This window comes from Corvus hawaiiensis, chromosome 8, assembly GCF_020740725.1.
Source record: "Corvus hawaiiensis isolate bCorHaw1 chromosome 8, bCorHaw1.pri.cur, whole genome shotgun sequence".
Taxonomy (NCBI): domain Eukaryota; kingdom Metazoa; phylum Chordata; class Aves; order Passeriformes; family Corvidae; genus Corvus; species Corvus hawaiiensis.
In genome coordinates, this window is record NC_063220.1 from 11,100,644 (window position 1) to 11,117,926 (window position 17,283).

Below are 17,283 nucleotides of genomic sequence, written 5' to 3' on the forward strand. Positions count from 1 at the left end.
GGCCCAGCCCTCTGTTACTGATCTGCCAGTCTGTGTTTATTCATCCATCCTTTTGGCAATATTGTGTGACAGGCAGTGGGCACAGAAGACAACTAGGATCCTTCACAAACCTCTAATGAGGCTTTTGGCCTCTTATTCAACAATTCTCTTCCTCCAGTTTAGTATCAGCTCCAAGAACAGTATAAGACACTCCTTGTTCCTCTCTGGTTGGCATATTTTCAAGTAGTTTTTTATTTTCTAAGAGGAAAAAGTAGCAGTGAATCAATTTCCCTTGAAGTCCAGCTCCCTCAGTATGGGTAATCCATCAGCCAAATAAATACGCTGTGAGATTTGCCTTCATTTTTTGCTGCCCAACCTAAAACAACAACACAGGACTTTATTTTGGAGAACTCATTGTTGGAATTTTTTGAAAATCGGACACATCAATACTCACAAGTCAGTTTTCTTACACTGAAGGACTTGATAGACCTCAATCTGTTTAGTTCAACAGAAAGCATATTGAAGGAAAACTATATTGTTGTGCATAAACATTTCCATGGGGAAAGACAAATCATAGGAGAAACCATTTTGATTTAGTGATAAAAACTTCTAACAAAAATTGATGGTTAGGAGTCACTGGCAGATAAACTCATCTGTGAGGTGACTAGCCTTTGGAGCAAACTGCTCCGAGAAATTGCAGATTTCACATCCTGGCGTTTTAAAGTTTTTGAATAAAACTGTAAAAAGACCAAGAGTTTGTTGAGCTCCCAGCAAGGGTAAAAGAGTGCAATATCTTGGCACTTAGCATATCAGCTTTTATACAAAGTAATGTAGTGGTCTTGCCTTTGTTTTGTGTATGATGAGTCTATGAGAATATAATCTATGAATATAATCCATAATCTAACTGTTGGCTGAATTGTTCATGTAGGTTATACATTAATGTAAGGATCAACATAAAAGGTTGAAATCTGTGATGTTTTCCGTCTGTGTTGTTAGATTCATTGTGAAATAATTAAACTACTGATTTTCATTTTGCATAAATTAGACATGTTTTTATTCTTATTGTAAGCCTGAGAAAACAAAGGCATAAGGAAACTAAGTAAGTAAAGTTGCAAAATGATCATATTGAAATTTCTGGAATATTTCCATCCTTCACTTCACACTCAAAACCAGAATCCTTCCAGGACTGTAGCTTAATACCCTTTGCAACTGAGAAATGCGTCTTGCCTCCTAATTCTTTCTGTACAGTCAATTGCATGCAGTACTTTTCACTCACCCCTCTCACAGGGTTTTGTAGAGTGTAGTATGGTTATACTTTGTTCTGAGGAAGGTGCAGATTAAATTATTTCTGTGTGTACAGTGTGTAATTGGACAATGCCAAAATGTTTCCTTTCCCTTGTGGCTGTTCAGTTCTCTGGACTGATGTGAAACAGAAGTTGGTCTCTGATGTCTTTTTAGGACCATTGGAATGAAAGTTACTGTGTTTTAGCAATAGGAAATTTATTATATGAAGATCAATGAAACTTTCAGTGGGAACTTTGTCAAATAAAAGTAGGACGTAGTAGAAAATTCATTTCAGTTAGGGTATTCAGTCTAATCAGGAAATAATTCTAAATTAGAGGCCATGTAGCTAAGGCTTATTTAATTTATGATTGATGGCTACCAAGAAGTAAATTGTCACTATTCCGTAGGAAACTCCCACTCTTCCACAGAATCCTAAAAGACAATCTGGATATAAGAACAAAGGGTCTGTTTGTGTGTTGACATGAATTTATGGGGTTGGTGTTGAAGTTGTGTGTGAGGGGTGTTTAGGGAGAGAGGACGTAGGCTGTATTATAAAATTTTTTTGTTATGGCATTGATTAGAAAATTGGATAACTGTTGGTAATTCAATACTGTAGTTGCAAGACAAAAATCAGGTAGCACAAAGTCTGTAGATCTGTACCAATTAACTCCAAAATAGAATTTTAAAAGTACACTGGATGGGTATGAGTCACAGGCCTGGTTTCTACTTTAAAGCCTAATGGATACATTTTCTGACTTCAGCAAGTTTTGGCCAAGAACTGTAGAGGGTAACCAGCAGGCGAAGGGTATTAATCAGCTTGGACTAAATTAAATGTAACTCGAACTAAGGGTCAACTTCAGCCCATGGCTAAGTGTAAATGACTCCCATTGGTTTTGTGTTTGTATAGCCAAGGGCAGAATTTTCTCAGAGTAATTAGGAGGTCCTGCAGGTATTTAGATAATTGCAATGGGAGCTGAGGGGTGCTTTGCAACAAATGATACTGCTGTTAGCTATTTCCTGATCTTGTGCTAATGCCGTATTTAAGGGAAGAGAATCCATTACTCCTTGGATTCCAGGCTCCGTGTGCATACTGACTGAGAGTCACCCAAGGAGGCAAGGGAAACATATCTGTGTGGTAAAGAATTTACATTTTGAGGCCACTAACTTTGATGCCACTGACTCAAGAGGCTGTGATGGGGGCTTTGAAGAGTAAATTGGATTTTGACCAGTTAGGATTGGTGCAGTCATTTAATTTTGCTATTGACAGGAGGGAGGTGATAATCAACTAGAAAACACTTTTACATCCTTCTAGCAAGGCACTTGATTGTTGTCATCCATTTACATCGTGTCATTGCAGCAAGTGGGATGGGGAAGATCGGGTGGTGAATAGAGCAAGAGCTGGAGAGACAGGAATCACATTGGATTTGGGCTGTTTTGGTTCTCAGAAGTTGTCCATGCAATTGAGGACTGATGAGGGCAAAGCCAAGAGTAGTGGATGCCTCTCATTACTCAGTTGTAATAAACAGTAAATGGGTCACACAGAACCATCCCTCAATCTCTTCACCGCCCACTGAGTCTATCAATATGAAAAGATCTTTTATTGTTTGTTTTAATAGGGATTTACTCAATTGTAGGGAAATCTGTTTTAACTGAAGTAATTTTATGTCCCAGTTTCTTGGGTGTTGTTTGTGAGTGAATGTGGTTAATTACTGGGGTTCAGCTGATGAACAATAACTCGTTAAGCTTCAGTGACTCGGTTGCTTTTGTTCACATATCTTTCTCCTGTGTCTCTGCCTTGGGCAGTGGACTTGAATTACCACTGCTGACAGACCAGTCCCTTATTCAGTCATGGCTTTTTCCTGCCAGTCTTGAGAAAAAAAAGAGCAGCAAACCATCTGCTGCCTGCACTAATTGCTTCATGATTGCATTAATTGTTCTGGCTGAAAGTACAGTTGTTACTTGGCTGATTCTTACCACATAATTGCAGAACTACTGCATGCTTCTCTATTTTCTGTGTAAAGGAATTACAAATCAGAAGGAAACTCCAGACACAGTAAAGCAGTGCTTGTGAGGCAAAAGCTTTTTGGAGGTCTTGTATATGTGAGCTCTCGTGGGTTTAATCAGCTTGCTTGTAGAATGAGGGGCTGTATTTTATGGGAGTATTACTAATGTATTACTGTGTAATCTTCAAAAGTGGTTTGCTGTGTAATCAGACCGTGGAATATGAGAGCCTCTAGTTCATGTGGAGACATCTTCTGCTATTCAGATGGGTCAGACACACAGAGGAGTGGTTAGTAATCAGCCAGGAATAACAGAGCTATTTGGGGAGATGAAATAAAGGTGGAATTGGGAAACAGAAGTCAGACAGGCAAAATGCAGAGTCATAATTGCCCAGCTCAGGAATAAATGCACAGAGGCACTCAAGTACTGAAAGGCAGCAACAGAGGCTGAAAAGCAGGTTTAAAATGGAGTTATTGTTGTTGCTTCTTGTCTCTCATTTTAAAGTAACTCTTGAAAAGTGAGGCACCCCAAATTAGAGGAGCCCTGCCAACATAGCACTAGTAAATGAAGATGTTTTATGTTTGGGGTTTTTTTTTTTTCTTCTTTCTTTATTCATTTCAACCTTTTCCAAATACCTGATTCCATCAGTCTACCTTTATTACTTTGTGTATCATGCTGAAGATGAAAGTTAGAGACTGATACTTGGCTGTATTTCTGAAGTGCTGAAGTTTGGCAAATCAGGATTCTGGTACTTTTGAGACACCCTATCTTCTGACATCAAGCCATATCATCATCTTCATTTTTCTGCATTATAGGATGTCCACTCCTCGTGCATGTAAGTGGAAGAGAAAGGTATTCTTAGATCTGGGATGATAGAGAAACCACTTAGAAAAGAGATACAGATTCGTATGGCCACAGGATGTCTGTGAGGGGGCAGGCCAACACTTAAAAGTACCTTCAGCCCCATCTATCCATGTGTTTTGGTCTATTACGTGTGTCTGACAGTGAAGTGTCTGCCATAGATGTAGCCAGTATTCACTCTTTAAGATGTGATGGGCTATTCTGATTACACTCCGTAATTTTAAAACCTTTCATTCCACTGTATTAGGATCTTACTTTGAGGGTGAATCTGCTTAGAAAGGATCGCACCTGGAACTTCCAGGGGTTCCTTTCAACATAAATTATTCCTTTTGTATTTAAACACTCCTAGTTTCAATGGTAACAGTAATTTCTTACTTAGACCAGAGAAGGAAGAATAAGATTCAGATTAATTTTATCAGAAATTGTACCATAGGTAAAAAAGAAAAGCAAAAAAACCCCCAAAAGCTGTTACCATCAAGTGACCCCTTTTGGTGTGTTTTTCTCTTCTCCCACACTGCTGACAGCAGTAGTGACAACAATTTAGAGGACTATTCACTTGGGCTAATGTTGGCTGAGGGAGGCTAATCCCATCTAAAATTAATGGAGAGGAAGAAAGCTTCTCTAGAGTGGTAAGCATTAGCCACTTTGAATCATCCTCTGGAAAAGCCTATCTCTTTTGACAGACTGTGGACACAACCAGGGAGCTAGTTTGCATAAAGCTAACATTAGCCTATGTGAATAACTCCCCCTTTCCCTATGGCATTACTCCTGCAACAGTCTTACACTATTTGTGTTAATATTTGGGGCACCACTAATAATCCAAACCAGTTTTCTGGCAGACTTGATTCTCTTTGATGCACATCGTTGAAGATGAAAAAGTAACAAGTAATTTCCATGTTAAAAGTTGTTTGCCCCAGATTTTGCAAGGTTGCACTTTCTGCTTTATCTCAGATAACTCTTCTGGGTTACCAGCACTTGTGCCAGGGATGCATAGGGCCTTCCACACAAAAGCCTTGTGAATGCTCTTCCCTGTTTTTAAGACATTCCATGTGGTTATGTTTTTAACAAGCAATGCAGAGAAATACCCTCATTTTAGCTAGGGCTGTGTGTGAGGACTCAAAGCACAGACACCTGTTAGGCATCCTGGTAACACATCTTGCACACAACCCTTTGCAAATATCCCTTGCTATCTCTAGGCAAATTGATAAGTGTTTGGTGGCAGTCAGCATCCTGAAAATAAACAAGGAAGGGACATCAAAAGGAGAATAATGATGCCAGATTGTATCTTTTTTTTTTCCCCTCTCCTTTTTAAATTGACCACAAGCCAGTGTGGAAAGTGTGTTGAAAAATATAGTTTCCTAGAGTACCCATCAGTCTTTTACAGACCTCACTAAGCATAATGTGCTGGGGTAACAATTAAGGTAAAATATGGAATTAAAAGTGATAGGAATCTCTAATGTTGTTTCCTACTCTAAAAATAAAAAGCAAAAAGAAAAAAATCAACTAGCAGAGCCCAGTGGAAGATAGATTTCTGGGCCAGGAGTGTGATCAGTGAAACAGAAGGAAAGACTCTCAAGCAGTAATCACTGTGCTCTTTACCACTGACTCACTCAGGCAATCTTTAGGCAAATCAATATGTCCTTGCTTATTCATCTGTATAAACATCAGCCCTCTGTACCCTTAGATAACTTGTTCTTTTTCTGGTTTGGGCTCCTTGGATACATACTTGTAGTTAAGGGTAGAGCTGTTTCTCTGCAAGATTTTCTGTGCTCTATATAACTCTGCTTTTCCTACTTCTATGAAAAAAACCCCTACTTTTTCCTTTCCATCAGAGTTGGACGGTTCACTGGATTAGGAATAAAGACATGTACTCCATATCACTTGATGTGCTGCTGATCTCTGTGGTGTTGAGCAATTCCTTCACTTTTCTGTACGTGACTCACCTCTGTCTCCTCTTTCTCTGTCTCTGTCCTTTGGTTGAGACAGACAGTATGTCCAGTATGTCTCCAGTTCCTTATTATACAAAGTGCCTGTCAACACTACGTTCACTTGAAGCCATAGGTTTTAATATAATGCAAATGATAAACAATAATTTATTTTTAAATTTAAAGCTGTGCATGTGTGCATGAAAATTCTGACACTTTGCCCTAAATTCTGGTGTAGTAAGCCTTTTCTCTTCTGTTCTCATTCAAATACGACACACAGAAATTTGTGTTTAAACAAAAAAATGCACTTATTTATTGCAGTTATCTAAGCAATTATGAATCTACTTAGTAAATTTATAGCAGAGCAGAAAGCAAGTGCTGGGTACCCTGTTGCCTGTAACAGAGATAGTGTATTTTAGTAGAGAAGGGAATTAACCTTGAGGACAACATACTAAGTGGAGTGGTAAATTCATCATCCCTTGGACTTGAGATTGGGTGTCTTTCCAAATGATACAATCTAGTTCAGCTATCAGTTGTTGACCTGAATAATTCTCTCTACTGCTTGAGTTACTGGTAAAGATGCTGCAGCAGCTGTTAGGGGGAGAACACACTGATGATCTTAGAGGCTCCTTCTGTCTTTAAAATATATATGCCAGTCAGAATCCTTTAAATATCTCCTGGTAAAAAATATGTTTCTTGTCGCTTTTTTAGCATGTGAGTTGAATGAACTGGGGACATCATCCTAATGCAGTTGCTTGCAAACTGCCACAAAACCAGAACACTGGCTGATGTGGCTCATAGGTGGCAATGTGTGAGGAGTTATTGAGGGATAGGTAGGAAGAAAGCTGGGGGTCATGTTCAGGATGCTTTGATGTGCTGAACATTCACAAAAGCAATTGCTGTGTCATGACCATACCAAACAACTCTGCATGGCATTAGCATGTGGTTCATCAGCAAAAGCAGCTGCAGAGCTGCAGACATAACTGGTGTTTGAGTGGGCTGTGAAGCAGGTATCTGGCAGCTTTATCACTCTGATGAGTTTTCATCAGCATTCAATAAACACCAATTATTGGGTAACCTTATTGATGGCTTCCACATGCGTGATAATGCATTGCCTGCAACTTAAAATGTTCAAAATCTCTGCAGCATCCTGTGAACTTTATTGCTTCAAGGATATTTAAGCCTCTTAACAGTGGAACTTACAAATAGCATAGAGATGAGGGGAGTAAATGAGGATCTGCCCTGTAGTCCGTTTCTGTATCCTCAATCATGAGTCTTACACTTTATTTTAGGAAGGAAATACCATATATGATTTTAGCTGCTTTTTTATACAAAACATACTGTTCTGTTAAATGCAGTGTTGGAAGAGAAAAGCCTGGTCCATAGTCTGACTCAGGGAATAGCAGCATACCTCCCAACCTTTGGCTGCTCTGAAGAAGAAATGTCTTGTGCAGCAATTTCTTCAAATGTAATGTACTTTGTTTGATACTCAAGTAAGCTGCACTGGATGCATGTTGGGAACATGTCCATCCAAGTCCCTTTTCATTCCATTTCATTCCTGTTTCAAAATGTCTCTTTTACCACCGTGGAAACTTCTTTCCCATTGTGGTAATTTTTTCATCCAACAGATAGAGTCAGGGGCAAAAGGGTGTGAAAAACCATAAAGGACTATTGATTATGCCTATATAAACATGTTCAATCTGAAGTCCTGCCCTAATGCACTGACCCCACTTTTTCTGCAGACTGCATAGAAAGCAAAAGAAAGGCAATAGAGATTAAATTGGAGAAGTACATCACCAAAATTGCAGCAATCCACATGATGCTTTCCCTACTGTTCTTTGCTTTCCTGAGATTTTAGATCAGTTCGAAATACGGTCTTTCACGGTTTAATAATATTTGAAAAATGCTCTTATGAACAACAAGAATGATGACTGAAACCTTGTAGAAGACTAGAATTTCTTCAAATGTGCCTGCATTTGTAGTAGTAGTAAAAGTAGTAGTAGTAAAGTACAATTTATCAGCAGTAAACTTATTCTGCATAAATGAATTATAAGACGAAGAAGGACTTGCTGTCATGTATTTCAAGTTGTGTTGTTGCATGTCAGTTGTCTTTATCCATTTGGACTCTTATGTTTATAGTTAAAACTAAACTGTGCTTTTGGGATGTTACATTCTCTGGTGAATTTGAAATTTGAGGGGAAAAAAGATCTCTCAAAATATTTATGTGGTTCACCGGTGCAAAATCTGTGGCTTAGGTGTACTGGTGTTTTGAGGATTTTTGTATGTGAATAAATTCTGTGTGAAGGGGTGAGGGGGAAACACCATGAATAGCATTAGTTTTAATCATCTCATAGGAACACCAGGAAGAATGAGAGTCAAGAAGTGAGTATATGTGAAGAAAGTACCAGGAGCACTGACTAGTAAAAACCTTCTCATGGAATTGGAGGTGACTTGAATCAAACCCACTGCTTTCAAAGCTGTTCTGAGCTAGTGTTCCAGCTGCATCTGGTTTTTTTAGGGTCAATAATGTAGTGTAGATTGATTTGCTTTGGTCTGATCTGTGTCCAGGGAGAATGAGTGGAGAGTGCATGGAAACTATAGGTGAGAGAGCCTTTTCTTTTTGAATGTTAGAATACCGAAGTTGGTAAACCCAGTCAACAAATAGACTCCATGCTGTATTCCATTATAACTTGTTTATGGGAAATCTCTTAAGTAAAAGAAAAATATTAGGAGCTTTCTGAAAGTATTTCCCTAATGTCTCTTCCAACATGCAATTTAACATTTATTTAACCAGGTTTTGAATTTCTATGTGCATTTTTTTTTTTTTTGCGTGAGATTAAACCAATGTATAAAATTGAATATCCTCATCAGCATAGGAAGCACATGGAATTGCCACATGATTCAAGATCTGTATGTGGAGAAGCATCATGATCAATTATTTAATCCAATCAGTTTAGATGCTGAATGATGAAACATGATGGACACTCAGGGTTCAGTTCTATCTGCAGCAATCTGTATAGGCACTAAAGTGAAGATGGGAGCACAAGACATTCTTCACATGAAAGGTTTAGCTAGGAAAAGTAATCTGTTGAAAACAGAAGGGGTGATGGTAGGTCTTGACTGGCATAATGACCCTTCAGATGGCATTATATCAAAATGGGTGGGTCAAATAAATCCCAGTTATTCTTAATGGAACATTTTGGAAGACATCATGATTTCTCCCTATATTGTATAGAATTTAGTTGGCTTTTTTGTACTGTGAAAGGCAAAACAAAAAATTAATCAAGTCTGAAGTTGGTGCTGGAAAGGTCGGGAAATTAGAATAGGAAAAAGAATAATACATGGCAACTGTATCCTGCTGTTACCTAGACATGCCAGAGCATTTTAAGGTGAAGCTTACACTATCCCATAAAATACATGTGCAGATCTTATGCTTCGCACACAAGTTGGGAAACAAAAAAGATGGAGGAGAGGAGTATTGTGTCATGTCTGGTGTAGATAAGGAAAGAAGTTCAGTTTTCAGATCTCAGCTTTCCCTGCTCCAGGAGACAGTGGTGTCGTGTTGTGAGAAGGCTGGGGAATTGTCTCGCCATTCAGAGGATTTATTTGAATTCTGTTCAGCCTCAGAAAGTATTTGTAACCTCAGACCAGCCTTTTCTTTTCCTTTGCATTTCTGTTTTCTTATATAAATGAGGTAGGTGCTAAGTTTCTACTTCACAGAATATTAGGATCTAAAAAAGCAAAACAAAGCAAACCCAGACTGTTAATGGTTGTTAATGAATCTGCGTATTACACAGAAAAATAAATGTACAAGAGAAGAAGCAGGAAGAGAATGATTCCCTGATGAACAAGGGTCAAATCTGAGAGATCAATACAAGATTTGTACTTCATAACAGTTTTGTGTCTGTGACAACAGAAATGTCAGCTTGGCCCTCAGATGAAAACACAATAAAATTGTAATAGGTTCCTTTTCTATCTGTGCTTGAAAAATAAGTGTAGCAAGGAACATTATCTAACTTCAGTCTAATAATGCAAATTGTCATCAGACAGCAGTGCTTGCCAAAGAAAACAAAATGTCATCTTTGAAGGGACTGCCTGCACAAGGCTATCACAAGAAGTCCCAGGAGAGAGAGGGATTTTGTAACAAGAACAAAATACCATGCTGGGTTTAAAAAATATCCATACAAGCGCTACAATAGATAAAAGGGGAAAAATAATCCCAGCTGTATCATAACTGATTCTTGACAAAAATGTAGCCTTCAAATACTTCCTTTTTTTTTTTTTTTTTTTTGGTCCAACTAAATAAACTCGGTTTAAAAATGAATGATACTTAAAATAAAATATCTGAAAAAATCCTTACTGCAAAGAGTTTTTTTGGGGGGTGAGGGGGATTCTACATAAGGGAATTCCCCATTTGCTAGACATACATTAGTGCTGCTTGTGCTGCTGTGAGTCAGTAAAGGCCAAGGCTGGTGCTGAGATAATGGCAGAGGATGAAAAACCTTCTAAAGCCTGGTTATTAAAGTGTCTTATCAAAGACAATGAGAGCTTTGGATATGGGTTCCCAGGGAGCTGGTATTTACCTTTGAGAGCTGTTGCCTTTTCTCACACACTATCTCCAGCTCACTGGGCACTGGCTCCTAATTTAAGAGTCCAGCCCTGACAGTAGAATTGCTGTATCCATTTCCTACCTTTGAAACAGACTTAGAAACGCTTGCATTTCTCCACATTTTTGCCTGAATCATGTCTTCCTCGTGGCACAGATTAGGAGAGAGCAAGGCTGTTTGGGTGCTGTGCAGCTTCACAGCCTCTGTTGTGATGGGGGCATTGACAGATGCTCCAGGTAAAGGCCCCTCTGGAGGAAGAGTTGTGCTGGAAGAGCCAGAGGGAAGCTGTGGCACTGGGGCTGTCAAGCAGCTGGCACTGCAGTGGGGCTGCAGGCATGGAGGAGGGTGCTACACCAGCACAGAGAATTAATTCATTCTAGATACCATTACTGTCACCAGCAAATTCAGAGAGGGAATAACCTGCTGAAAGCTGTGCTTGGGGAAACCAGAGAGGGACAAGGGTGAGAGATACAAAGGTGGGAAAACAAAATTCAGTATGATGACTTCAACCATCTGAACGTCAATGTCCCTGGAAAGCTTACATCCTATTTATCCCTGGTCTGGAAACACAGAGGGATTTGCTGAATTTGGATTGCTCCCTGTTCTTAATCAAAGGATCATATAAGCTTTATTGAAACTTAAATTACTGTATGTCAAAGACAGTACTTGGCACAGAAGAAACTACTTTGCTATGAAAAGAAAAACATTGACATCAGAGAGATGATAGATAATAGAAATAGCTTATTGTTGTCATGTTTTTATTTCTTGCCGCAATTATAAAAGCAGGGCTAGAAATGGATTTTGAATCTGAAGGAGGGAAAATACTTCCTGTAATGGTAAGGTTCTTGAATATGTGACCTCAAATCACTTCAAAAAGTGGTTGTTCAGTGTTCCAAAAGATTTTCTTCAATTTCCAAAAAGCAAAGTTTTCCTTTGTTATAGTTAGGATTTCCTAAAGTTTCAAGTAAAAATGTACCTAGAATCTTCTACTTAAGGAAAAATAGCAGACTCACTGAAGTTTTAAAATTGGATGCATTTGTAGCCACAGAACTAAACTGTTTCTCCCTCTTATCTTCTGTCCTCTCCACCTTCCTTCCTCTCTCTTCTTTGACAGTGTTCAAGAGAAAGGGAAAGAGGTGAATTTTTAGCTTTCATATTTTAAAGTAAATTTTAACGCATGCCAGTCTACTGTTTACTAAAAAGCTCTTTTAATTAGTTTCTCCATGTTCTTCCAAGTTTTTACCATAGGAAGGGTGAGAGATATTGGGGTTTGCATTTGGAATCAATATCCAAATAAGTAGACCTCAAGGTTTTTTACGTCGCAGTCTCATAATTCTTAAAATACTTTCAAGTCATCCTTCTGATGAACCCAAAGCTTTTAAATAATCATTTTTTCTCCTCAGTTATTCTCACAGTCATCCATCTTTCTCTTTCCTACCAATCCACTGCCACTGTGTGTTCCAAAAAAATTTGCCATGGTTGGGACATAAAGATTCAGATCATTTGCGTTTTATGCAAAATCCCTTAAGAGTTGTCATGAAAAGGGAGATCATAGTTCAAAAAACAATGTCCAACATCTGCCTTGCCAGAAAAGGGGACTGACCAAGTCTACCAGGCAAAGGAAGGAGGGGAAATAGGATGAATCTGCAAGTGTAGGGCTGACTGCCTCTCCATCCTTCCGTATGATAAATTTGAAGCTAAATAAAGCAAAAGAAATAACAGAACCCAAGTGATCCTTCCCTCTACTGGCCTTCTGAGAATTACCTGATGGCAGCACTTACGGAGAGCAGCTGTTTGTAAGTGCTCTGTAGTAGTAACATTTGTATATCATTCCACAAAGACATGTTAAAGGATTTATAATACCTGTAACATGCCTTTTTGCTGACCTTTCTCAGCCTGGTTTGGTATTTATCATGGAAAGATTTTCTGAAATGATTGATGTATTTGGGTATTGTTTGTGTAACTGGACAAGGAGAAGGTGTCATGTTGTTTGCAGGAGAAGTACAAGAGCAGAGGGAAAATCACGGGTTTCCTTGGAACAAGGAACTTGTGCTATTTAAACTCATCCAGTCCTGCAAGGGAAATCTAGACATGTTAGAACATTTTTTGGCGCCAGATTGAAAAAGCTTCCTAAGGATGGCACTGCTGATGGGAAGAGAATGTCCTTCTGACATAATATTGAGGAAGGTAACTGGATGATGAACTTTCATTCAGGGTAGGTTGCTGGGTGCAACCATAAAGTGATCCCTCAGGTAATACCAGCTGTATCATATGCATATCACACATCTTAGTATTTTCTATGCCAATAAAAGGCACTATAGACATGTTTCAGCTGCCCCAGGTGTGTCCCTTTGAGACTGGGTTAAATAAAAGTCCAAGTCACTATCTCAGAACTGGTAGAGGGTTTTTCAGGTTAATTCTAATTCTAATTTCTCTGGTATCTTTGTGTTTTACTGCGGTTCATGACTGTTCATTTTTGTCCACAGTTATTCAGTTCCGTGGAGTTTGGCAGAAGATGGCTGCTGCTTCATGAGGGAGTTACACCAAACAGGTTCTACTGGTAAGACCAAAACCCTCTTCCTGGATTCCTTGAAACAACTTCCCCACACATACAGAGGTGTTGGAATGAGGTCTTGAAGGCAATGTGTCTGAATGCAGTCTGCACTGCTGATTTGTTGAAATTAATTTAGAACTGGTATGAAAGGGGCATTATGTGTTTATACGACATTGGAATATTGGGTCTTTGATCTAAGGGTGATGCAGAACTGAAATACACTGAATAAATAGTCTGTAGAAAGCATTGACTTAGAATTGGAGAGTAAAGAGTTCAGTCCGGTCTTGTTACAATTAAGGAACAAAGCCTGAAGTCTTGGAGTCTTGGAGGACACCAGCATTTCTGCCACAGGTAGAAATGCCATCCTCTAGTGGCTAGTGTTGTGCTTTAATTACTGTTAGACCTGCTTAGTCTAGGCAGCAATTAGTGTAGCTTTGACTTACATGGAAAAGAAAGCTGAGGGATGAAGGAGTCGCTGAACCTTTTTTTCCCTGCAAACATGGTTGTATAGTCCAAATCAAAGATAATGTTTTCTTGTGTTTTGCTGTAAATCTGTGGGACTTCTCATCAACTCCTTATGGAGGCAGTAGTCCGCCTGTGAGCAGAAGTGGGCTTATGTCCTCTGAATATGCCTTTCAAGGAGAAGCTTTTGATAAAATACTCAAAGTGAAATCAGGAGAAGCTGAACCCAGTGATTAAAATGAGACCAGCGGCATAGTTTCTAAACTCTAAATTTATGTCAAAAATAGGTTTTGAACACAGCAATATTCATGAGTGGTTCAGTTCAATATTTTCTTTTTATTTATAAAAGAAGGAAGAGCTCTAGGTCAAATTTACTTCTAAAGTTGAATTTATATTTGGTCTGCAAAGGATGTACCAGAGATTTTGTTTGCTGCTTCTGCTTTTTAATCCTTTCTTAGAACCTGTGTTAGCTGAAGCAAATGCAAGCTAAATTCCATTTTTAACTTCAAGCCATTTCTGTGGGAGTGTCTGTATAGACAGTCATATCGCTATTTTTTTCCTGCAGAGCTCCTAAAAGGGTCTCAAAATGGCAGATGCAAATACAAAGCTCTACACATCTTCTGGGGTTTTTTTGGCTAATAAAAGAAGATTATAGAAATATGGATATCCTGATTGGGTACCGAAATTGTAATTGCTGAAGGGGTCAGAGGGCTGAAAAGACTGTCCCTGTTCCTGGATCCCCATGTCCTGTATAGTATTCCAAACCTTTTGAAGTTTCTTGTCGTTGCTTACAGTTCTGGTTTATTGTGAATTGAGCTGATGGACGCCTGCAATAAGAACAATGATGAAGTTATAATTTTCCCTTTCTGTGGAACTCAAACTTTGAAGGCCTTATAGAAACTAACAAATAAGGGAACTCAGGCTTGGAGTTTCAAAGGAAAAGAGCAAGTTAGAAGATGAAAAGATGTTCCAACCACCCATCTAATTTCCCTACAGCCATTCACAAAGCATGAAACTGCAAGCCTGTATTTTCACCTTGAACAGAATACCCCTTGCATAACACACCTCAGTGTAAGCTAGACTGCACTTCTGCTGTCAAAAGTGAAAATAATACAATTTGTAGAGACACTTGCATCTCATTCTGGCATATTTGTGATGATCATAATGACCCTAGGACAAAAAGAATGCTTTTCGCTGCAATTCTATGGACTCTGTCTGTCCTCAAACACATCCACAGTAGAAAACAGCCGTGCATGTGTGATTGAAAACACCACAGAGAGCAACACTGGGCTTTAATATGCATTTCCATTCTGTGCTGCCAGGTACCTGAGGATAACACAGCACTGAAATGCTGAATCAGAAGGGCAGCCCTTTACACTGAATGCGTGGTCACTGTTGACTCCCCAAGCAAGAAAAGCAAAAGGGAACTGGGGCGTAAGAGTGTGCGGAAGTACAGTTGAAATCCAGATTTCTACAGCACCATATCTGTAGCAAGTGCTGGTGTACAAGCTGAGCCTTGCTCAGTGCTCTGGGATTTGTTGTTGGTTGGGCTTTTTAAATTTATAATTATATATTTTGGCTTATAAATATGCAGAGTGTAATCAATGTGAGAAGTGAGAGGACTGACTTCTTAAGAGCAGAAATAAATAGTGAAGTAAAATGTCCTGAAGTCACAACTTAAAGCAAAATATAGGGATACTCTCCTGTTCTGGTGATTTATCTAAATCCAGTGGCTTTGAAGGGATCAACCAGGACACAGCTGTAGTGGGCAGAGAATGTGAGAAATGTTCTGATATCTGAGGAAGGTTGAGGAGTTGCTCTAGTACAGATTGCTTCCAGTACTCTCTAAGCTAGGACTTCTCTGAAATTGGAAGACACAAGGCCTCTGGCATCAGGCCTTCTTGAGGCTGCATTTAGTTACACTGCTTGTTTTGACAGGGGAGGTGCACCTGGAAGACGTCAAAAGACTTTTACATGGATTTGAATGGTTGATGAAAGCAAAGATGCATTTTCCTGATTGCTCACTGATATTTTCATCGCCATTTTAGTCTGTCATGCTGTCTTGTAAATAGCTTGTGGGTCACTCAGAGTCTTGTGAATAAACTCCACTGAGCTTGCTAGTTTTAGTCCTGAAAAGGCTCTACCTGCAAACCATGTCAGAGAAGTGGTAGTCTTTTACAGCTGCACTTCTTATATCTGTTGCCAAGAGAATTTTCTTCTTTATTTGCTTTTTTTTGGCTGCTCTGTGAAAAACTTCCTCCTCCTACCACTCCAGAGAAATTTAAACCCCTGAAGAAAAACAGTCTGATGATGCTTACTACATAACTCTGATAAAACACTCTGTGTAGACACAACTCAGTTCCTTGTAGATCCTATGTACTTTTTATTCTTGCATCCTCTGTTTCATTAAGAGGAGTCATTAATATGGAAATAGAATACTTTTTTTCAAAGCTCTTCTGTTCCGCTTTTTCATTTTTCCACCTGCAGCTCAAAGTGATGCCCTGACATTCACACTTGCAATGAAAGAGGTGTAATGTCACTCTCTGAAAGGAGCTACCAGGTGGGAGATGAGCAGATGAATTCAAACCTTTAAAATGAGAGAAGACTGGAGATTTCTTGTCTTAAAAAACCTCCACCAAAAAACAAAGTAAAACAAAAGTTGAAAAAAGAGATCTGTAATTTTCTACCTCATTAAAAGGTTGTTAGGACACACTTGTGGCTGGGCAGGCTTTAGTGATGGGCTACTCTAAAACTGACACCTCTAATAATTGCTGGAATTTGGGTATCATCACATATCTGTTTGCATAATCTAGGGATGTGGAAGTGGTGTACTGAGGAAAATGTACTCCACTCAGAGAGTCAGTTGCATGTTATGTGTCAGGTGGAGACATGGAAGAATCCACACTGCATACAAGCCCAAGACACAGCAGTTCTACACTGTATCAACAATGTTCATGTTTTTTATTATTTTTCCTGCAGCTTCTTGAGATTTTGCTGTTAGATGTGCTGTGACAGCAAAATGCATGGAAGTTTTCAAGGTACTTGGTAATTCTGGAACTGTGCTCTATGAAAGTACCCGAATTGATAGGAAGGAGTATTCTAAGCAGTATTAATTCAGCAGCATAATGCAGAAACAACAAGTTAATATACATGGATTATTGCTGATAGCACAGTGTTTACATATGTAGTTGGCATTAGGAAAAGAGAATGCAGGAGATCCTAGTTAAAAGAGTTGGAGAAAGATTTAAATAGCTTTCTTTAAATAGTTCTGGGTTTATTTTTGTGACAGTTGTTGGGTTTTGGTATACATTCCTATTGTGGAATTTTGCTGATATAGATGTTGCTTTGTAGTGGATACAAATGTGAACACAACTGGTGAATGTACTAGTTTGAAAACAAACCAGTGGGAGGCACCAGGTCAGAATTACAATTTAACAGGGAAATTAAAAGAAAAGGAAAAAAAAAAATGTCAGAGAACACTGGGTTAAACTGACAGAGTCAGGATACAACATGACACCCTGTTAGTCAGGGTGGTGGTGGCAGTCCGATAAAATGGTGGCTTTCAGTCCTCCTGAAGTGGTGATCCTGTAGAAAAAGAGTCTGCTCTTCC

The 17,283-nt window shown here is 39.0% G+C and overlaps 1 protein-coding gene across 4 annotated transcripts in view; it reads left to right on the top strand.

Annotated features, from left to right (window-relative positions):
• SORCS1 (sortilin related VPS10 domain containing receptor 1) overlaps window positions 1-17,283 on the top strand; it is a 264,794-nt gene that overhangs the window by 158,421 nt on the left and 89,090 nt on the right. For all 4 annotated transcript variants that reach the window (XM_048310550.1, XM_048310548.1, XM_048310547.1 and 1 more), the window contains exon 5: window positions 13,144-13,217. In XM_048310550.1, coding sequence (XP_048166507.1) covers window positions 13,144-13,217 — 74 coding nt within the window. The remainder of the gene's footprint in view (window positions 1-13,143; window positions 13,218-17,283) is intronic.